Source organism: Eriocheir sinensis, chromosome 47 (genome assembly GCF_024679095.1).
Source record: "Eriocheir sinensis breed Jianghai 21 chromosome 47, ASM2467909v1, whole genome shotgun sequence".
Taxonomy (NCBI): Eukaryota; Metazoa; Arthropoda; class Malacostraca; order Decapoda; family Varunidae; genus Eriocheir; species Eriocheir sinensis.
Genome location: NC_066555.1, coordinates 8,008,145 through 8,030,487, shown reverse-complemented (window position 1 = coordinate 8,030,487; position 22,343 = coordinate 8,008,145). Strand labels below are relative to the sequence as shown.

The window sequence follows — 22,343 nt, the reverse complement described above, 5'->3', positions numbered from 1 at the left end:
TCTCCTCTTTTATTCATATTCATTTATTTATTCATTTTTCTCTCATCAAAAACAGTAGTATCTGCCGCCCACTCGTTTCTTCTTTTACAGTCATTTATTTATTTTCTCTTTCATGCATTCCAATTTTTTTTATTTATGGTGAATTTCTCTTCCCTTAAATCTTGCCCGCTCTAAGAAATCCCTGCTGCCCACTGAGAACTCTGCCACAGACTGGGATAAGGACTTGGGTCACAGACTAACGGATGGCCGGCCTGTCTTGGTGACCAGCCGGAGACACACCCACCAGCAGCACACCAGCAGCCAGCTCAGTGGTGGTGCTGTCTGGGCGGTGATGTAGCTTGGGTCAGGGTGGAGGGTGCCGGGAGCAGGTTGAGAAGAGCATTCAGTGTGGGAATGGTGCTGGGGGACAGGGAGGGAAGCAACACTGTGATGGGGCAGGAGACAGTGAAGGCAGATACTCAGAGTAGAAGTGATGGGCTGGTGCTGTTGCTGGTGGTGCTGGTGCTGGTGCTGGTGTGTGTGGGGCAGCTTGGAGGCTTGGAGGCTGTTTGGTGGAGGTAGTGCTGGTAGTGGACCTCAACCTCACTCTGGTTCACCGAGACTAATTTTATTTTTCCTGTAGACCGTCAGCTAATTGCAGCTTTTTTATATATTTAAGTTTATTTTTTGTTGAGTGTGTGGCGCGTGGCCCACAGGCTCCTGGCACGGCCGTGTGGCACGGTCACTCCTCCTGGAGGGCCGGCCAGGCACCCCCGGCACCTGTGTGTCACCCGGCACAACAGATGTATTATTTGCCTTTGTGTTTTACTGATTTTTGTTCTCTTGGTGGCGGTGGTGGTGGTGGTGGTTGTCTTTTAACCTCAGACTCCTCCCTTCACCTCCCCTGTGGGCCCGTCCCCCCAGCAGCAGCTGCCGTCCCCCGCCCTGCAGCGGGGCCGCCACAGGAGCAATGGCCCCCTCACCACCACCACCGCCGCCGCCCCCTCCCCCACCCCCCATAAGAACGGTGTCCTCCAGGCCCTCCCCCACCACCCCAAACTGTCCCCGAGTAGTTCCTTGAGTTCCTCGCGCTCCTCCCTGAGCGGCCCCGGCCCCATCCCCGGTCCCGTCCCCGGTCCCGGCTCGCTGCAGCGGTGCCACAGTGCCTTCCTGGGGCGGCGCGGCCCCCGGGGGTCCCTCCCAGGCATGAGCAGTGGCACAGTGGAGGAGGGTGATGCAGGGCTGGGCGGCGGGGCGGGGCGCCGCGGGTCACGGCTGAGGTGGTCGGGGCGGTCGGGTCCACACTCACGCCCCGGCCACTCTCCCGGCCCTGGGTCATTGCAGAAGAAGGAAGCGGCGGCCCCGGTGGACGGCCTCTCCCTGCCCCACTCCCTGGCCCGCCGCGTCACCTCCCCCAACACCTCCGCCTCACAGGCACACTCCGCGCCCTCGCCACGGCCGGCACGCAGGCCCTCCGCGCCCTCCGCCACCTCCACCACCTCCCCCAGCGGCGGCGGCGGCAGGGGCAGCAGCAGCGGCAGCCACCACCACCACCACCACCGCCACACCGGGCCCTGCTCACACCACCACCACCACCACCATCACCACCCCGAGGCCACCAACGGGGAGGCAGCGGCGGGGGGCAGCCGGCGGGTGCGGCGCAGCTCCCAGTCCTCGCAGGGGTCCGCGTCGCTGTCCTACGCGCGGCCCTACAAGCAGCAGGTTAGCAGCTCCTCTGGGGCGGGTAGCGGCTGTAGTGTAGCGCCGAGGGTAGTGGTAGTCACACACGCTTGGCCTGACGCCCAGACACGGCCGCCAGGAGTGCCCCTGCCAGTGGAAGGGTGCCGCTGTGAGCCTCAGGGCAGCCATGGGATGCTGCTCTCTCCCTGCCTCTCCTTCAGTCTGTCTATAGCTGTCTGTGGTGAAGGGCTGTCTGTCTGTGCATCGTGGGTGTGTGTGCTGGCCCCACACACCACAAAACAGTGACAGGGGTGCCCATGTGCTGTGTGGCTGGATCAGTGAGCACTGGTACTTACATGGCTTCAAGTAATATACCTTGCCATCAGTGCCCTTACAAAGCACATACAAATATTTCTTTGCTCTTATGAGTCAACGTGAGGAAGATGTTCAGGTCCTTGTTCTCAGATGCTTTCAGGCTCATAACATCTACCCATTAACATCTATCAAAGCCTTGTCAAACTATCACCAGCAACCTCTATCAAAGCCTTGTCAAACTATCACTATGCTCATAACACTACCCATGGGTAACACAACTTCTAAAGCCTTGTCAAGCTATCATTGGGCTCATAACACAACCCATGGAAATACTACTAACACAACCTCTATCAAAGCCTTGTCAAACTATCACCAGGCTCATAACACTACCCATGGAAATACTACTAACACAACCTCTATCAAAGCCTTGTCAAACTATCACTAGGCTCATAACACTACCCATGGCAACACTACTAACACAACCTCCATCAAAGCCTTGTCAAACTATCACCAGGCTCATAACACAACCCATGGAAATACTAACACAACCTCTATCAAAGCCTTGCCAAACTATCACCAGGCTCATAACACTACCCATGGAAATACTAACACAACCTCTATCAAAGCCTTGCCATACTATCACCAGGCTCATAACACTACCCATGGAAATACTACTAACACAATCTCTACCAAAGCCTTGTCAAACTATCACCAGGCTCATAACACAATATCAAAGCCTTGCCAAACTATCACCAGGCTCATAACACTACCCATGGAAATCCTACTAACACAACCTCTACCAAAGCCTTGCCAAACTATCACCAGGCTCATAACACTACCCATGGCAATACCACTAACACAACCTCTACTAAAGCCTTGCCAAACGTGTCTGTGTCTGTAAGCTGTGAATCATCTGAGAATATGCCCCCAAGAAACACCTCCATCCAGCCCTCTCACGAGCCTAAACTTGAGCACTGAAAACAAGGTAGAAAATGACCTTAACAACATGATATAACCAGAACCAGCAGCAGCGTGTCACCTCTATTGTGTGTGTGTGAGGGCCAGCAGATCGCCAGCAGAGATGAGAAAACTTGTCAAAATCTCCCTCTCATTATATTGGTTAAGTCTCTGCTATGGGTATGTGTGTGTGTGTGAGGATCTTGTATTGCCTGATGTATTAAGGGCATAGAGAGGGTGTGAGGGAGCCCTGGGGAAGGAGTTTGATAGAGAGAGAGTCCGGAAAGCTAAAATATATATGTGCTTGGTGGTGCAGCTGTGGGAGATGGAGGAAGAGGAGGAGGAGAAGGAATGAGAAGAAAGGAAAGTAGGAGGAGGAAGAAGAGGTGGAGTTTATGAAGAGGAAAGTAAGGAAAAGAAGGAAGAGGAGGAGGAGAGAAAAGAAAAAAGAAAGTAGAAGGAAGGATTGAAGGAAAATGAGAAAGAAGGAAGAGAAAAATATAGAGAGAAGAGGTGGATGAAGAGAAGAAAGGAAAAAAGATATGAAGGAAGAGGAGGAAGAAGAAGAAGAAGAGGAGGAGGTAGTGTATCCCCTCTCTCTCTCTCTCCCTCTCTTTGCTGCACCGCCAACCATGACTGACTGACTGACTGACTGACTGACTAACTAACTGACTGACTGACTGACTGACTGACTGACTGACTGACTGACTGACTGACTGACCGACTGACTGACTGAACACACAAACTGACACACACACATCCCTCCAAGCAAGTATAAGCAACATTGCCCTCCAAAAAAAACTTGAAAATGACCTCAGAAAAAAAAACTTAATAATAACAATAAAAATACATAAACAAAAACTCCTTCCCCGGCGACTTCCCCGAAATTGGTGCAAAGAAAAAGAACTTGAGTCGGGAAATTCTTGGCAACGCTGTCTACTACTACTACTACTACTACTACTACTACTATGGGTCTAGGGTGATGAATGGGCTGGGTCAGTACTTCTTTATATCATTGTACTTCATTGTCCTCCCTCAGCCATGTACTGTTGCCTTATGTTAGTATATTTTTCATCTTTTTTCCTTCCTTCCTTCCTTCTTTTCTTCCTTTCCTTCTTCTTTTCTTTCCTTTCTATCTCTCCTTCCTTCCTTCTGTTTCCTCTTCTCGTTCTTTCATCCTCCTTCTCTCCTTCCTTTCTTTCTTCCTTTCTTTCTTCTTTTCTTTCCTCTATCTCTCTCCTTCCTTCCTTCCTTCCTTCTTTTCTTCCTTTCCTTCTTCTTTTCTTTCCTTTCTATCTCCTTCCTTCCTTCTGTTTCCTCTTCTCGTTCTTTCATCCTCCTTCTCTCCTTCCTTCCTTTCTTTCTTTCTTCCTTTCTTTCTTCTTTTCTTTCCTCTATCTCTCTCCTTCCTTCCTTCCTTCCTTCCTTCTTTTCTTCCTTTCCTTCTTCTTTTCTTTCCTTTCTATCTCTCCTTCCTTCCTTCTGTTTCCTCTTCTCGTTCTTTCATCCTCCTTCTCTCCTTCCTTCCTTTCTTTCTTCCTTTCTTTCTTCTTTTCTTTCCTCTATCTCTCTCCTTCCTTCCTTCTTTTCTTCCTTTCCTTCTTCTTTTCTTTCCTTTCAATCTCTCCTTCCTTCCTTCTGTTTCCTCTCTTGTTCTTTCATCCTCCTTCTCTCCTTTCTTTCTTCTTTTCTTTCCTCTATCTCTCTCCTTCCTTCCTTCCTTCCCTCTTTTTTTCCTTTCCTTCTTCTTTTCTTTCCTTTCTATCTCTCCTTCCTTCCTTCTGTTTCCTCTTCTTGTTCTTTCATCCTCCTTCTCTCCTTCCTTCCTTTCTTTCTTCCTTTCTTCTTTCCTCTATCTCTCTCCTTCCTTCCTTCCTTCTTTTCTTCCTTTCCTTCTTCTTTTCTTTCCTTTCTATCTCTCCTTCCTTCCTTCTGTTTCCTCTTCTCGTTCTTTCATCCTCCTTCTCTCCTTCCTTCCTTTCTTTCTTCCTTTCTTTCTTCTTTTCTTTCCTCTATCTCTCTCCTTCCTTCCTTCCTTCCTTCTTTTCTTCCTTTCCTTCTTCTTTTCTTTCCTTTCTATCTCTCCTTCCTTCCTTCTGTTTCCTCTTCTCATTCTTTCATCCTCCTTCTCTCCTTCCTTTCTTTCTTCCTTTCTTCTTTTCTTTCCTCTATCTCTCTCCTTCCTTCCTTCCTTCCCTCTTTCTCTCCTCTTCTCCTTTATCAATATGTCTTCTTTCCTCCTTTTAAATCATTGCTCCGTTCTTTTTAATTTCCTTCCCTCCTCCTCCTCTCCTTCCCTCTCTCTCCTCTTCCCTTTTATCAGAATGTCTCCGTACCTTCTCTTCTTCCCCATTGCTGCACCCATATTTATTTCCTTCCCTTCTACACACTTTTAATTTTGAGGCAACATGAAGGTAAGTGATGCCCTGTTGTTGTTTGTGAGCCTGCCTTGCCCTTCCCTTACCTTGCCTTGCCCTGAATACCCACCCCTCTCCTTTCCCTTCCCTTCCCTTACCTTATCTTGCCTTGCCCTGAATACACACCCCTCTCATTTCCCTTCCCTTCCCTTACCTTATCTTGCCTTGCCCTGAATACCCACCCCTCTCCTTTCCCTTCCCTTCCCTTCCCTTACCTTGCCTTGCCTTGCCCTGAATACCCACCCCTCTCCTTTCCCTTCCCTTCCCTTCCCTTACCTTATCTTGCCTTGCCCTGAATACCCACCCCTCTCCTTTCCCTTCCCTTCCCTTACCTTATCTTGCCTTGCCCTGAATACCCACCCCTCTCCTTTCCCTTCCCTTCCCTTACCTTATCTTGCCTTGCCCTGAATACACACACCTCTCCTTTCCCTTCCCTTCCCTTACCTTATCTTGCCTTGCCCTGAATACCCACCCCTCTCCTTTCCCTTCCCTTCCCTTCCCTTACCTTATCTTGCCTTGCCCTGAATACCCCTCTCATTTCCTTCCTTCCCTTCCTTCCTTATCTTGCCTTGCCCTGAATACCCACCCTCTCCTTTCCCTTCCTTCCCTTACCTTATCTTGCCTTGCCCTGAATACCCACCTCTCCTTTCCCTTCCTTCCCTTACCTTATCTTGCCTTGCCCTGAATACCCACCCTCTCCTTTCCCTTCCTTCCCTTACCTTATCTTGCCTTGCCCTGAATACCCACCCCTCTCCTTTCCCTTCCCTTCCCTTACCTTATCTTGCCTTGCCCTGAATACCCCCCCCGCTCCCTTCCCGTCCCTTCCTTACCTTATCTTGCCTTGCCCTGAATACCCACCCTCTCCTTTCCTTCCTTACCTTACCTTATCTTGCCTTGCCCTGAATACCCACCCCTCTCCTTTCCCTTCCCTTCCCTTACCTTATCTTGCCTTGCCCTGAATACCCACCCTCTCTCCTTTCCCTTCCCTTCCCTTACCTTGCCTTGCCCTGAATACCCACCCCTCTCCTTTCCCTTCCCTTCCCTTCCCTTATCTTGCCTTGCCCTGAATACCCACCCCTCTCCTTTCCCTTCCTTCCTTCCTTACCTTATCTTGCCTTGCCCTGAATACCCACCCCTCCTTTCCTTCCCTTCCTTCCTTACCTTATCTTGCCTTGCCCTGAATACCCACCCTCTCTTTCCCTTCCCTTCCTTACCTTACCTTATCTTGCCTTGCCCTGAATACCCACCCTCTCCTTTCCCTTCCCTTCCCTTCCCTTACATTATCTTGCCCTGAATACCCACCCCTCTCCTTTCCCTTCCCTTACCTTACCTTAACTTGCCCTGAATACCCACCTCTCCTTACCTTCCCTTCCCTTACCTTCTCTTGCCTTGCCCTGAATACCCACCCCTCTCCCTTCCCTTCCCTTCCCTTCCTTACCTTGCCTTGCCTTGCCCTGAATACCCACCCCTCTCCATTCCCTTCCCTTCCCTTACCTTGCCTTGCCTTGCCCTGAATACCCACCCCTCTCCTTTCCCTTCCTTCCCTTACCTTATCTTGCCTTGCCCTGAATACCCACCCCTCTCCTTTCCCTTCCTTCCCTTCCCTTCCCTTCCCTTACCTTACCTTATCTTGCCTTGCCCTGAATACCCACCCCTTCTCCTTTCCTCTCCTCCCTTCCCTTGCCCCTCCATTCCCTTCTTTCCCTTCCCTTCCCTTCCCTTCCTTTCCCTTCTCTTCCCTTCTCTTCCCTTCCCTTCCCTTCCCTTCTCTTCTGTTCCCTTCCCTTCCTTTCCTTTCCTTTCCTTTTCTTATTTTTTCCCTTCTTTTCTTCTTTCCCTTCTTTTCCCTTCCCTTCCCAACCCAACCCAACCCAACCCAGCCCACCCTAACCCAACCCAACCCAACCCAGCCTAACCCAACCCTAAGAGGCACTTCCCAGCTTCTTCAATGGAGTCCTGTATATGCTACCAGAGCCATAGCATAGGAGGGTTTGATGACCACTGTTGTTTGCCATAGAGTTGTATAGGAGGAGGAGGAGGAGGAGGAGAAGGATGGAGGAGGAGGAGGAGGAAAGGAAGGAAGGAAGGAAGGAAGATTAAATAGGAGGGAAAATATTTGAAGGGAAAGAAGGGATGGGAAGGGAGAGAAAGAAAGGAAAGGAAAGAAGGAAGGAAGGAAGGAGGAAAATTATGTAGGAGGGAAAATATTTGAAGGGAAAGAAGGGATGGGAAGGGAGAGAAAGAAAGGAAAGGGAAGGGAAGGGAAGAGGAAAGGAAGGAAGGAAGGAAGGGAAGGGAAGGGAGAGAAAATTATGTAGGAGGGAAAATATTTGAAGGGAAAGAAGGGATGGGAAGGGAGAGAAAGAAAGGAAAGGAAGGAAGGAAGGAAGGGAAGGGAAGGGAAGGGAGAGAAAATTATGTAGGAGGGAAAATATTTGAAGGGAAAGAAGGGATGGGAAGGGAGAGAAAGAAAGGAAAGGGAAGGGAAGGGAAGGGAAGAGGAAAGGAAGGAAGGAAGGGAAGGAAAGGGAGAGAAAATTATGTAGGAGGGAAAATATTTCAAGGGAAAGAAGGGATGGGAAGGGAGAGAAAGAAAGGAAAGGGAAGGGAAGAGAAGGGAAGAGGAAAGGAAGGAAGGAAGGGAAGGGAAGGGAGAGAAAATTATGTAGGAGGGAAAATATTTGAAGGGAAAGAAGGGATGGGAAGGGAGAGAAAGAAAGGAAAGGGAAGGGAAGGGAAGAGAAGGAAAGGAAAGGAAGGAAAGGAAGGAAGGAAGGAAGGAATGGAAGGGAAGGGAAGGAAATGAGAAAAAGGGAAGGAAAAAGGAAAAAGAAATTAACATAGGAGGGAAAAGATATGAAAAGGATAAGAAAAGGAAATGGAGGAAGAAGGGAAGAAAGGAAGAGAAAATAAGGTCAACAAAGCTTGCCAAACTCTTCTATTATGTCAGTCTCTTCTATTCTCTATCATTCTTATTCTATGGCTCTGGTATTTACTAATGTTATAATTGGTCACAGTAACAAGTTGACCTCCCTTCCAATGCAATGCTGTAATAGGCTTGACTGAGGAATAGATTTGAGTTGTAATAGGAGTAGTAGTAGTAGTATGCTTTTATATACTACTACTTCAACTACTACTACTACTACTACTACTACTACTACTACTACCACCAATACTAATACTAATACTACCACCACCACCACCACCACCACCACTATTACTACTACTACTACTACTACCACTACTACTATCAATATTCCTCAGTCAAACACTATAAGCATCAGCTGTTGACTCTTTGCCTGGGATTCACATTAACAAGCATAACCAGGAACATTTTTTCAGGCCAGAGAATGCCTGAAAAATAAGTTGCTGTGGAGTCCCTCTTAGCCTGTAATAGACCCAATGATGTGCCTTGTGGGGAGCGATTTTTGTCCCTGTTGATAAATAAGTCACTGCACTGGGCACCTCTGATAGCCTGGTAAAGGAAGTCTCGTGGTAATGATGATGATGATGATAATAATAATGATAAAATGAGTAATAATAATAATAATGGTGATAGTAATTGGAGAAAGTTAAGTTTGGTGTTTGTAGGGCAGAAAATAACCCTCATGATTTTAATAAGTCAAATATTCAGGAAAATTAGTCGGTATCAAAAATTTTATTGATGAAAGTAAAGAACAAAAAAAGATGTGAAAAGTAAAATTAATTTAAGATAAAATGGATTTGTTAAGCTGAAATCATTATAATACATAGAAATTGCCCTTTAAAATTCACCATATCTAATAAATCTTGTCTTGTGTTGTGTTGTCTTGGTGAGGAAGTTTATGAGTGTGAGTCAGCTTGTTGTGGGCGGCACCTCAGAGCAGTGCCTGCCAGCGTGTCAGAGGTGCCTTGTGTGTGGCGGCCCTGTGTGTAGACACACACACACACACACACACACACACACACACACACACACACACACACACACACACACACACACACACACACCCGCCTGCCAGGTAGTGGCGGGTGTCCCTGGGTGCCGGGTGTCGGCCTCAGCCCCGTTGTCCCCCGGCAGGAGTCAGGTCGTTCCAGCGACAGCTCCATGTCCCAGAGCCGCACGTCCCTGGAGAGCTCGGGGTATCGGCTGCTGGAGTCCCCCCGGGGCGGCCCCAGGGAGACCAAGCTGCCCCTGGGGAACAGCCGGGTGGGAGAGCGCCGCAGCAAGGAGGGCGAGCCCGCATCCTCCCCCCGCTCCCCTGACTCCCTGTCCTCCCAGTCCTCCCCCACCCATCCCCAGGGGGGCCCCAGCACCCCCTCCGCCCACCGGCGGCCCCACCCCGACTGCCGGGAGCCTCCGCCGGGCCGGTACAAGGGCGGCGCCCCTCAGCATGACTTTGCCCTCCTGCAGATGTCCAAACAGCGCAGCTTCGACGTGTCCAACTACCCCAAGCGCTCCGAGCTCAACCTGGACCGGCCGCGGGAGATCGCACTGTCCCGCAGCTACAGCTTCATGTCCCGGCCGCGCTGCCACGACGAGGACGGCATGCACGAGCGCTTCCTGATGGCCAGCGGCGGCGGTGGTGGCAGCGGCAGCGGCCTGCGCTCCGTGGAGTCCACGCCACAGCCCCGCCGCCGCCACAAGCCCGAGGCGGCCGGCAGCCCCGACTCATCCCTGGGTTCGCACGGCTACCTCAACCACCGGCAGCGCTCAGACAGCTCCGGCCTGGAGAGCCTGGCCACCCCCATGATGCACCGCAAGCAGCGCTCACTGGAGTCCGGCAAGGTGCGGCTGCGCGGCACAGAGCTGCGGCCCAGCAGCAGCGCCCACACCAGGCTGGTGGTGTCAGACTCCAGCCCCAGCCCACCCAGCCCCAAGCACGAGTTCTCACCCTTCACCTTTGAGTCCCCGCGCGGCCCCGACAGCGGCACCTCCACGCTGACGGACAAGGACACGCGCTCCAACTATGGCCGCGGGTCAGCGGACAGCTCCCCCCACTCCCAGGTGGACTCCGGCTTGGTGTCCGGCACCACTGGCAGCCGCGGCTCCATCGACAGCACCTCACGCCGCACTGACCGCCCCGACAAGGAGGCCACCAAGGGCCCTGCCTCCGAGGGCCAGGCCAAGGTGTCCCCAAGCAGGACAGCCAGCGAGCGTGAGGGCCGCCGCTGCAGCCACCGCCGCCACCACCACTGCAGCAAGCACCGCGCCGCCAACACCACCGCCGCCCCTGGGGGCACCACAACCGCCAGCGGGGCGCTGCCGGCCACCACGGACAGCGACCGCAGCGACACCCTGCAGAGCAGCAGCAGCTCGCAGCACCTGGTGCAGGCCGGCAGCGGCAGCGGCAGTGGCGCCAACAGCCACAACCACAACAGCAGCAGCGGCAGCAGCAGCACCGCCAAGCAGGCCTCACCTGGCAGCAGCAAGCAGGCCTCCCCCAGCACCACCACCACCACCAACACCACCACCACCACGACCACCACCACCACCACCACCACGGCCCAGGGCCAGAGTGGCCAGGGCAGGCAGGCCAGCAGCCCCCAGCACCGGGACCTGACGCACCTCTACTCCAACCTGGACTACGTGTACGAGCAGCCCGTCTACCAGTACATCATGGAGCAGGCCAAGCTCACAGGTGGGTGGGGGGACAGTCTGCTGCTGTGGCACTCCTGGCCACCAGCAGGCACCAGGGAAGGCTCCCTGCACCAAGGGCTCTCAGATTATTTCCTCTCATTACTAACTTCAGGTATTGGGGCTCACCTGTTCATCCCTCAGAGGCAGCCAGAGTAACCAGGTGTTGAGTGATGCAAAGTCCTACAAGTTTTCAGTATTATTCCTATATCATCCAAGGCCTTGCTCCATTACCCATTGTTTGGATCCTGGTCCTTTGTGGGTCCTGGCAGACAGCTCCACCCCTCCTCCTTCTCCTCCCCCTTACTTTGTGTTGCTGCCTCAGGTTACCGGCTGGGTGACACGCTCTACGAGGACGGCGACTCCCTGCACAGCGACGACTCGGGTGGCAGACACGACGACAGCGATGAGTTTGCTGACGACGAGGGGATGTCCAACGCTGACTCATCCTCACAGGTGTGTGTGCTAATGCTGCTGGGAGGGCCGGGAGGGCTGGGTCTTGTGTCCCTGCACCATACCCCAACCCAGCCCTGTCCTGCTGTGATCTGTCCTCATTAATGCATACATATAGTGGGACTTTTTTCCTTGGGGACCTTGTGAGCATAGTAATATCATGAATTGGTGTTCCTTAGAGCCACTTGTTGCTTGTACTGTGTGTGTGATGAGTTTTCTGCACTCTAACATAGGCAGTCATCACCGTTACACTATTCCCAGAGTACAACACTAGGAAAGAACTTAAAAATAACCCCTTGAGAAATCCATTGCCCAGGAGAACTCACAGCTGTTCCTTATATGTGCACTCCTTGCCTCCCCCTTCTTGTACTGTGTGTGTGTGTGTGTGTGTGTGTGATGCCCTCCCCTCCCCTCAGGAGTATCTGGAGGACGTCAACTACCTGGCTGATGACGAGATGTACGCCGAGTTCTACATGCCCTTCGGATGGCGGAACAAGACCAAGCTGGGTACGGCCACACTCACACTCCTCTTGTAGGCTGTGGGACATTGATTGACTGATAGAGTGATAGGTAGAGAGATAGGCAGACAGATTGATGATGCTTTAGATAGATAGATAAATAAACTTTGTCATACTAATAGTAATAATGATAATAAGCGATACTCTTGACTTACTATTGGCCTGGTGTGATAGATAGACAGACAGATAGATAGATAGAGAAATAGCCAGACAGATTGATGGTAAACTCTTTAGATAATAGATAAATAAACTTTGTCATAATAATAGTAATAATGATCATAAATGACACTCTTGGCTTGCTATAGGCCTGGTGTGATAGACAGATAGATAGGTAGAGAGATAGCCAGACAGATTGATGATAAACTTTTTAGATAATAGATAAATAAACTTTGTCATAATAAAAGTAATAATGACAATAAGTGACACTCTTGGCTTCCTATAGGCTTGGTGTGATAGACAGAGTGATAGATAGATAGAGAGATAGCCAGACATATTAGTGATAAACTCTTTAGATAATAGATAAATAAACTTTGTCATAATAAAAGTAATAATGACAATAAGTGACACTCTTGGCTTGCTATAGGCCTGGTGTGATAGACAGAGTGATAGATAGAGAGATAGCCAGACATATTAGTGATAAACTTTTTAGATAATAGATAAATAAACTGTCATAAAACTTGTTATAATGATCTTAAATGAGACTTGCTATAGGCTTGGTGTGATAGATAGAAAGTCTGACCCTTCAAACTGACCATTATAAATCTATTAAGACGACCCTTAGACCTCCCTCCCTCGTGCCTCCGTGACCCTATACGTGCTGACCTCCCTCCCCCCCCAGACGACGAGGACCTAACCGACGGCACCAAGGACAGCGCGGCGCCCCCCGGTGGTCCTGGGGTGCCGGGGGTGACGTCACACCCGCCCCAGGTGGCCCCGCGAGTGACCCTGCCGTGCAACATCCCCAGCGCAGCGCAGCACATGCCCCCCAGCAGCCTGCCCCTGGACACACAGCACGCCTCACTCAGGAGGAAGAAGGACACACCAAATCACCAGCCGCTGTACTCGCCCATCCTGGAGAAGGGAGAGGTGAGTGTGTGTGTGTGTGTGTGTGTGGATGTATGTGGGGGGGTGGATTGGTGATTGGAAAAGATTAAATTATATTGGTGGATGCTGGGAAGGGTTGAATCTCACTGGTGGATACTGGGAAGGGATGAATCTCACTGGTGGATGCTGGGAAATGTTGAAACTTACTGGTGGATGCTGGGAAGGGTTGAATCTCACTGGTGGATACTGGGAAAGGTTGAATCTCACTGGTGGATGCTGGGAAAGGTTGAATCTTACTGGTGGATGCTGGGAAAGGTTGAATCTCACTGGTGGATGCTGGGAAAGGTTGAATCTCACTGGTGGATGCTGGGAAGGGTTGAATCTCACTGGTGGATACTGGGAAGGGTTGAATCTCACTGGTGGATGCTGGGAAAGGTTGAATCTTACTGGTGGATGCTGGGAAAGGTTGAATCTCACTGGTGGATGCTGGGAAAGGTTGAATCTTACTGGTGGATGCTGGGAAATGTTGAATCTTACTGGTGGATGCTGGGAAAGGTTGAATCTTACTGGTGGATGCTGGGAAAGGTTGAATCTTACTGGTGGATGCTGGGAAAGGTTGAATCTCACTGGTGGATGCTGGGAAAGGTTGAATCTTACTGGTGGATGCTGGGAAAGGTTGAATCTTACTGGTGGATGCTGGGAAAGGTTGAATCTCACTGGTGGATGCTGGGAAAGGTTGAATCTTACTGGTGGATGCTGGGAAAGGTTGAATCTTACTGGTGGATGCTGGGAAAGGTTGAATCTTACTGGTGGATGCTGGGAAAGGTTGAATCTCACTGGTGGATGCTGGGAAAGGTTGAATCTTACTGGTGGATGCTGGAAAATGTTGAATCTTACTGGTGGATGCTGGGAAAGGTTGAATCTTACTGGTGGATGCTGGGAAAGGTTGAATCTCACTGGTGGATGCTGGGAAAGGTTGAATCTTACTGATGGATGCTGGGAAAGGTTGAATCTTACTGGTGGATGCTGGGAAAGGTTGAATCTCACTGGTGGATGCTGGGAAAGGTTGAATCTCACTGGTGGATGCTGGGAAAGGTTGAATCTCACTGGTGGATGCTGGGAAAGGTTGAATCTCACTGGTGGATGCTGGGAAAGGTTGAATCTCACTGGTGGATGCTGGGAAAGGTTGAATATCAGTGTTAGGAAGTGAATGTGTGTGTGTGTGTGTGGGTGGGTGTGGGTGTAGGTGTGTGTGTGTGTGTGTGTGTGTGTGTGTGTGTGTGTGTGTGTGTGTGTGCGTGGGTGTGTGTGGGTGTGTGTGTGTCCATTATATTCTGTCCATGTATGTCTGTATGTATATTTTAATCAACTAACTCCAGCTTGTTAAATTTCTCCCTTACACATGTGGTTAAACTATTGTGACAAGGCTCTTCTTCTTAGCAAGGAACCACTAACTAATGCTTGCCTCTTCTCTATGCTGTCACAATGGGTTAGAGTTAGAGGTAGAGGAAGGAACACACACTTACCAACACTGCTTCTAATGGGTGCCAGACAAGGTAGAATAGTGTAGCTTAGCAAGGAACCACTAACTAATGCTTGCCTCTTCTCTATGCTGTCACAATGGGTTAGAGTTAGAGGTAGAGGAAGGAACACACACTTGCCAACACTGCTTCTAATGGGTGCCAGACAGGGTAGAATAGTGTAGCTTACCAAGGAACCACTAACTAATGCTTGCCTCTTCTCTATGCTGCCACAATGGGTTAGAGTTAGAGGTAGAGGAAGGATCAAACCACTTGCCAACACTGCTTCTAATGGGTGCCAGACAGGGTTAGAATAGTGTAGCTTAGCAAGGAACCACTAACTAATGCTTGCCTCTTCCCCTCAACGCTGTCACAATCACTGAGTTAGAGGTTAGAGTTAGTGAGGGTCGCTGAGTAACGCTTAGCTCATCTCCTCCGCCATCACAGCTGCCTGGTGGTGTTGGTGGTGGTGGTGGTGGTGGCGGTGGTGGAGGTCAGCTTGGCAACCGTCCGCTCTCCATCTCCATTCCAAACATGACTGACCCGACACTCACCACCAACCCTGTCACCGGGTCACTCCACCGCCCTTCACAGGTCAGTCACTCGCTTACTCACTCACTCACTCACTCACTAGATAAATAGACAGATAGATAGATAGATAGATAGATGGATTTATTGACTATATCTTACAGTTCATTCAGTCAGCCAGTCACTCACTCACTCACTCACTCATTAGATAGATAGATAAATAGATAGATTGGTTTATTCACAATACTTTACAATTCAGTCAGTCAGTCAGTCAGTCAGTCAGTCAGTTATGCACTCAGTCAACAAGTTACACACACACACACATACACACAGTCAGTCAGTCAGTCACTTTGCTTACTTTTTTTCTCTCCCTTTTTCCTCCTCCCTGTCTCCCTGTTCATCCACCCCATACTCTTCTTTCTCCCTTTTTTTTCCTTCCTTTTCACCTCAAAATTTCTCCCTTTTTTTCCTCCCTGTCTCTCCCTGGTCACCCCAAACCCTTTTTTCTCCCTTTTTTCCTCCCTTGTCTCTCCCTGTTCACCCCAAACCCTTCTTTCTCCCTTTTTTCCTCCCTGTCTCTCCCTGTTCACCCCAAACCCTTCTTTCTCCCTTTTTTCCTCCCTTGTCTCTCCCTGTTCACCCCAAACCCTTCTTTCTCCCTTTTTCCTCCTTGTCTCTGCCTGTTCACCCCAAACCCTTCTTTCTCCCATTTGTCCTCCCTGTCTCTCCCTGTTCACCCCAAACCCTTCTTTCTCCCTTTTTTTCCTCCCTGTCTCTCCCTGTTCACCCCAAACCCTTCTTTCTCCCTTTTTTTCCTTCCTTGTCTCTCCCTGTTCACCCCAAACCCTTCTTTCTCCCTTTTTTTCCTTCCTTCATTTTCACCTCAAAATTTCTCCCTTTTCTCCTTGTCTCTCCTGGTCACCCCATACCCTTGTTTCTCCAATTTTTTCGTTCATTCATTGTCACAACAATATTTCTCCCTTTTTCTACTCCCTTGTCTCTCCCTGGTCACCCCAAACCCTTCTTTCTCCCTTTTTTTCCTTCCTTCATTTTCACCTCAAAATTTCTCCCTTTTTCTCCTCCCTTGTCTCTCCCTGTTCACCCCAAACCCTTCTTTCTCCCTTTTTTTCCTTCCTTCATTTTCACCTCAAAATTTCTCCCTTTTTCTCCTCCCTTGTCTCTCCCTGGTCACCCCAAACCCTTCTTTCTCCCTTTTTTTCCTCCCTGTCACCCTGTTCACCCCAAACCCTTCTTTCTCCCTTTTTTTCCTCCCTTGTCTCTCCCTGTTCACCCCAAACCCTTCTTTCTCCCTTTTTTTCCTCCCTGTCACCCTGTTCACCCCAAACCCTTCTTTCTCCCTTTTTTTCCTCCCTGTCACCCTGTTCACCCCAAACCCTTCTTTCTCCCTTTTTTTCCTCCCTTGTCTCTCCCTGTTCACCCCAAACCCTTCTTTCTCCCTTTTTTCCTCCCTTGTCTCTCCCTGTTCACCCCAAACCCTTCTTTCTCCCTTTTTTTCTCTCCCTTGTCTCTCACTCTTCACCCCAAACCCTTCTTTCTCCTTTTTTTTCCTCCCTTGTCTAACTGTTCACCCCAAACACTACTTTCTCCCTTTTTCCTTCCTGTCTCTCCCTGTACACCCCAAACCCCTCTTTCTCCCTTTTTCTCCTCCCTGTCTCTCTCTGTTCACCCCAAACCCTTCTTTCTCCCTTTTTTTCCTCCCTTGTCTCTCCCTGTTCACCCCAAACCCTTCTTTCTCCCTTTTTTTCCTCCCTTGTCTCCCTGTTCACCCCAAACCCTTCTTTCTCCCTTTTTTTCCTCCCTTGTCTCTCCCTGTTCACCCCAAACCCTTCTTTCTCCCTTTTTTTCCTCCCTTGTCTCCCTGTTCACCCCAAACCCTTCTTTCTCCCTTTTTTTCCTCCCTTGTCTCCCTGTTCACCCCAAACTTTTCTTTCTCCCTTTTTTTCCTCCCTTGTCTCCCTGTTCACCCCAAACCCTTCTTTCTCCCTTTTTTTCCTCCCTGTCTCTCCCTGTTCACCCCAAACCCTTCTTTCTCCCTTGTTTTCCTCCCTTGTCTCCCTGTTCACCCCAAACCCTTCTTTCTCCCTTTTTTTCCTCCCTTGTCTCCCTGTTCACCCCAAACCCTTCTTTCTCCCTTTTTTTCCTCCCTTGTCTCCCTGTTCACCCCAAACCCTTCTTTCTCCTTTTTTTCCTCCCTTGTCTCCCTGTTCACCCCAAACCCTTCTTTCTCCCTTTTTTTCCTCCCTTGTCTCTCCCTGTTCACCCCAAACCCTTCTTTCCCCCTTTTTTTCCTCCCTTGTCTCCCTGTTCACCCCAAACCCTTCTTTCTCCCTTGTCTCTCCCTGTTCACCCCAAACTTTTCTTTCTCCCTATTTTTCCTCCCTTGTCTCCCTGTTCACCCCAAACCCTTCTTTCTCCCTTTTTTTCTCCCTTGTCTCTCCCTGTTCACCCCAAACTTTTCTTTCTCCCTTTTTTTCCTCCCTTGTCTCTCCCTGTTCACCCCAAACTTCCTCTTTCCCTTTTTTTCCTCCCTTGTCTCCCTGTTCACCCCAAACCCTTCTTTCTCCCTTTTTTTCCTCCCTGTCTCTCCCTGTTCACCCCAATATTCCTCTTCTTTCTCCCTTTTTTTTTCTCCCTTGTCTCTCCCTGTTCACCCCAAACCCTTCTTTCTCCCTTTTTTTCCTCTCTGTCTCCCTGTTCACCCCAAACCCTTCTTTCTCCCTTTTTTTTTCTCCCTTGTCTCTCCCTGTTCACCCCAAACCCTTCTTTCTCCCTTTTTTTCCTCCCTTGTCTCTCCCTGTTCACCCCAAACCCTTCTTTCTCCCTTTTTTTCTCTCCCTTGTCTCTCCCTGTTCACCCCAAACCCTTCTTTCTCCCTTTTTTCCTCCCTTATCTCTCACTCTTCACCCCAAACTTCCTCTTCTTTCTCCCTTTTTTTCCTCCGTCTCCTCCTTAACCCCAAACACTTATTTTTTTTTTTTTGCAGGGTCTGTCGGCACTCTCCCTCATGAAGAAGCCACCCTCGGAGTCAGACTTTGAGCGTTACAGCGGCAGCGGCGGCCCTGGAAGTGGCGGCCCTGGCGGTGAGGGACACAACATGGAGAAGTATGCCCAGGAGAACCTCAACATACATACGCGGGGCCTGCTGAGGAAGAAGGTGCCGGTGATGGACATGATATCCTGGACCAAGGTGAGAGGGAGAGGGAATTCAACGTTGCCAGATTGTCATACTCTTCCGCTCATGTTTGCCGATTTCCAACCCAAAATTTGCTTTCATCACTCAAATAACTGCCTTCATATATGGTTATTGTTTAAGTGGTTAATTATTGGTGCTTCTCGGCAACAGTTATGGGCCAGAAACCAGTAAATACGCGGCTCTGAGTACTGTACTCTGACAACAGTGATAGGGATGTATTTGTCTCTTTTTATACCAATGGATGAGATGTGCTGAGGTAGATGGGAGTGGTGAGGGAAATGATGACAAGAAGAAGACAAGTGAGATTTCTCGGACATGTGATGAGGAGGAATGAGATGGAGGCTGTGGTGTTGACTGGGATGGTGGAAGGCAGAAGAACAAGAGGAGTAGGATGTGCTGAGGCAGATGGGAGTGGTGAGGGAAATGATGACGGCAATAAGAAGACTTACAAACCGGACTCCATACAAGGGCTGGGAAGGCTCACCCATATAGTTTGCATTATATTAACATTTTTTTATCAGTAAACTACCTCCATGTCACTCTATCGACATATCTGCTTACCTATCTACTTCCCTCTCTCCCCATGTCCAGGACCTGATCCGCAAGCCCATGTTGGCCACGTTGGACAAGTCCCTCAAGAACCAGGCGTGTGACCTCTTCCGGCTGGTGCAGATCTACATGAGTGACCGCAAGCCCAAGCCCGGGATGACCCTCAACTCGGTGGGGCTGGACCTGGTCAGCACCTGCTTCAACACCGAGGGCCTGCGGGATGAGCTGTTTGTGCAGATATGCCGACAGACCACGGAGAACCACAAGAGGTGGGATGGGACAGGACGGGACAAGATAGGACAGGGGGACGGGATAGGACAGGGTGTGACAGGACTGGATAGGACAAGATGGAGTGGGGTGGGACAGGATGGGACAAGATGGGGCTGTATGTACAGAGGAAGGGTCAAACTACCATCAGGGTAACAAAACTACTGGAAATGCCCACAACTCCTACGAAAACCTTATGAAATATGTGAACTTGGGAGACAAAATGTTTAAAAATACGACCCTTGACCTGACCTAACCCACCATCTCCGCAGGGACAGCTTGCGCCGGGGGTGGGAGCTGCTGGCCATCTGCCTCGCCTTCTTCCCCCCCTCGGACAAGTTCAACCCCTACCTGGCCGGCTACATCTCCCGCCACTGTGACCCGGCCTTCTGCTCCATGTTTCCTGATGTTTCCAAGTGGCCAATACACATCCAGGTGGGTGGACGCTCGCTCTCTCCCTCCCTCCCTCTCTTCTTTCTCTCTCCCTCTGTCCCTCCCTTTTTCCCCTTTCTTCCTTGACTCCCTCCCTTCACTCCCTTCTCTTGTTCTCCCTTATTCTTAACACTCTTACCTCTCCCTTTTCTCTCCCTTCCTTCTTGGTTCTTCTTACCTCTCCCTTACTCCTTCCCTCCCTACCTACCTTGTTTCTAGTTCTCCCTCATTCTTAACACCCTTACCTCTCCCTTATCTCTCCCTTCCTCCCTTTTTCTTCCTCATTCTTAACACCCTTACCTCTCCCTCTCTCCCTTCCTTCTCTCTGGTTCTTCCTCATTCTCAGTACTTTTACCTTTCTTTCCCTCCCTCCCACCCTCTCTCCCTCCCTCCCTTCTTGGCTCTCCCTCGTTCTCAGCACCCTCAGGAAGGAACCATCGCTCCCCTTACACTGTTAATACTTGTCTTTCTCTATATTCTTCCTCTCCTCCTCCTGCCCTGTTCTTCCATTATCTTTCCTTCTCCTCCCTCACACTCCTCCTCCTCCTCCTCTTCTTCTTCCTCCCTGTACTTCCATTAATTTCTTGTCCTTCTCACTCCTTCCTTTCATTCTCATTCCTTCTCCCTCAAACCCCTCCTCCTCCTCCTCCTCTCACCCCTGTCCATTCCCCCCCCCTCCCGGCAGGTTGCTCACTACGCTGGTGTGTGCATGAAGCGGTTGGAGCGGACCACCGTCAACGGCAAGCGTCAGCGGCTCAAGAAACCCACCCTGGAGGAGATTGACCTGGCCCGCCTTCACATCTTCAGGGCGTCCATGTTTGGCGGCACTATTGAGGAGGTGATGGCACTCCAGCGGGACAGGTGAGGCGGCACTTGGCACGGCTCTCGGCACTGTTGTTACGGACGCTTTGGAAGAAGAACTTTGCTAGACTGAGACGGTTTTATTTATAATTTATTTAGGTTTTATTATCATTGTCGTTTTTTACAGTATTTGTGGATACTATTATATGTAGCTCTGTCCTGCATCCTTTTTGGGAGGGTCTGTATTTGTTGAGTCCACTTGTTGGTGTGTGCGGCGCAGTGAGTGTGTGTCTGAGGCTGTGTTGCCGGCAGGTACCCGCACCGCCGCCTGCCCTGGGTGCAGACCACGCTCTCCGAGGAGGTGCTCAGACTGCAGGGCACCAACACCGAGGGCATCTTCAGGGTGCCGGCGGACTTTGAGGAGGTGAGGACACACACACACACACACACACACACACACACACACACACACACACAAGAGAACATTGTAAAAAATTGAGGAAGGGAAGATGCTTGAGAGACATAAAGAAATATAGCTTCCCACAAAGAAATATAGAGGTTTGGAACAGACTAAGTGAGGATGTAGTATTGGCGAGGAGTGTGCAAAGCTTTGAAGAAAAGTTGGATAAATGCAGATACGGAGACGGGACCACATGAGCGTAAAGCCCAGGCCCTGTAAAACTACAACTAGGTAAATACAACTAGGTAAACACACACACACACACACACACACACACTTATGAATGACTTAGAGGAATCAGATAATAAAGATGTATTACTGAAAATGGTAAATAAAGTCAGAGATGAGGGGACACCCAAGAAAAGTAAAAGGGAACATAATATCTTAATGACAAAAAAGTGGATGGAGAAGCAGTCCCCTTGCACCCTTTGCCTCTACCAAGGTGAAGGGTGTGAGGAGACTTGATCCAGGTTTATAAATGGATGAATGGTGATGTTAATAAGGTGCTGAAGGTAAGAGAACCGGGTAGGACACGTAGTAATGGATTTAAACTGGTTAGATTCAGATTCAACAAAGACATTGGCAAGAACTGGTTTACCAACTGAGTGATGGATGAGTGGAACAGGCTTGGCAGTCATGTGGTGAGTGCCAACATATTAAAGTAAAGATTATAAAAACTCATGGACAGTGATGTTAACTGGGGTTAAGTTCACAGGAGCTGCCTTGTATAGGCCTACCAACCTCTTGCAGACTCGTTATGTTCTGCTGAATTTCAAAAGAGAAATCATCATCATCATCATTTTGATTATCGTCCGTTTTCACTTCCTGAGCGGTTGGACGCTTTATGGCTCTCCTCCATTCTACTCTGTCTTCTGCTCGATGTTCATCCAATCCCATCAGTGCCAAGTCTTCCTGTATACACCTTCTCCACGTTTTCCTAGGTCTACCAACTGGTCACCTTCCTTCTACCTCCAATCTCTCCAAAATTCCCAGCACTGTATCCTCCCCTGCTCTCTTTACATGTCCAAACCATCAGAGTCTTTCCCTTCTGAGCACTGTTTCCAGGTCCTCTACTCCACATCTGTTAGCTACATCTGTACTGAACACCCTGCCTTGCCCCCTGATCCCTGCCATATCCCTCAGCATTCTGCGATCACTTGTTCTCAATACCTCCATCAATGTTCTAGTCAGAGCCCATCATGTTCTGCTCCATACAACATCACTGATCTAATACACGCTTGGTACCAAAAGAGAAATAATCAAGAAAAACAAACACCCATTTATAAGGCCGGACAAGGTTCCCCGGTCATCACCATCTGTCCCTCCATTGCCAGGTGCACCAGCTGAAGCAGGTGGTGGACCAGTGGGAGGTGGGTGAGTGCGGCGAGGCCCACGTGTGCGCGGCGCTGCTCAAGCTGTGGTACCGGGAGCTGTACGAGCCTCTGATCCCTGACTCGCTGTACCAGGCTGCCATCAACGCCCACGATGACCCCCTGCAGGCCGTGGAGCTGGTCAACAGCCTGCCTGAGATCAACAGGCTCGTCCTTGCCTACCTCATCAGGTGAGTGGGGCGCCGCAGAACAGATAGCTAG

General features: G+C 50.0%; 1 protein-coding gene and 1 long non-coding RNA gene across 5 annotated transcripts in view; both read left to right on the top strand.

Annotated features, from left to right (window-relative positions):
* The window catches only part of LOC126981359 (uncharacterized), a 55,893-nt gene that overhangs the window by 28,973 nt on the left and 4,577 nt on the right, over positions 1-22,343 (top strand). The window contains exons 5-16 of the mRNA XM_050832383.1: positions 865-1,701; positions 9,409-10,969; positions 11,291-11,421; positions 11,835-11,925; positions 12,775-13,022; positions 14,948-15,094; positions 18,033-18,236; positions 18,834-19,060; positions 19,331-19,493; positions 20,176-20,351; positions 20,604-20,715; positions 22,086-22,312. Of these exons, the coding sequence (XP_050688340.1) occupies positions 865-1,701; positions 9,409-10,969; positions 11,291-11,421; positions 11,835-11,925; positions 12,775-13,022; positions 14,948-15,094; positions 18,033-18,236; positions 18,834-19,060; positions 19,331-19,493; positions 20,176-20,351; positions 20,604-20,715; positions 22,086-22,312 (4,124 nt within the window). The remainder of the gene's footprint in view (positions 1-864; positions 1,702-9,408; positions 10,970-11,290; positions 11,422-11,834; positions 11,926-12,774; positions 13,023-14,947; positions 15,095-18,032; positions 18,237-18,833; positions 19,061-19,330; positions 19,494-20,175; positions 20,352-20,603; positions 20,716-22,085; positions 22,313-22,343) is intronic.
* On the top strand, positions 13,194-14,190 carry LOC126981362 (uncharacterized). 4 transcript variants are annotated; one of them, XR_007733913.1, is made up of 3 exons: positions 13,194-13,355; positions 13,446-13,835; positions 13,986-14,190. It is a non-coding gene; the product is annotated as an uncharacterized LOC126981362 (long non-coding RNA). The 4 variants fall into 4 exon arrangements; XR_007733912.1 differs by having other exon boundaries at positions 13,196-13,265; positions 13,296-13,835; XR_007733914.1 differs by having other exon boundaries at positions 13,231-13,295; positions 13,416-13,835.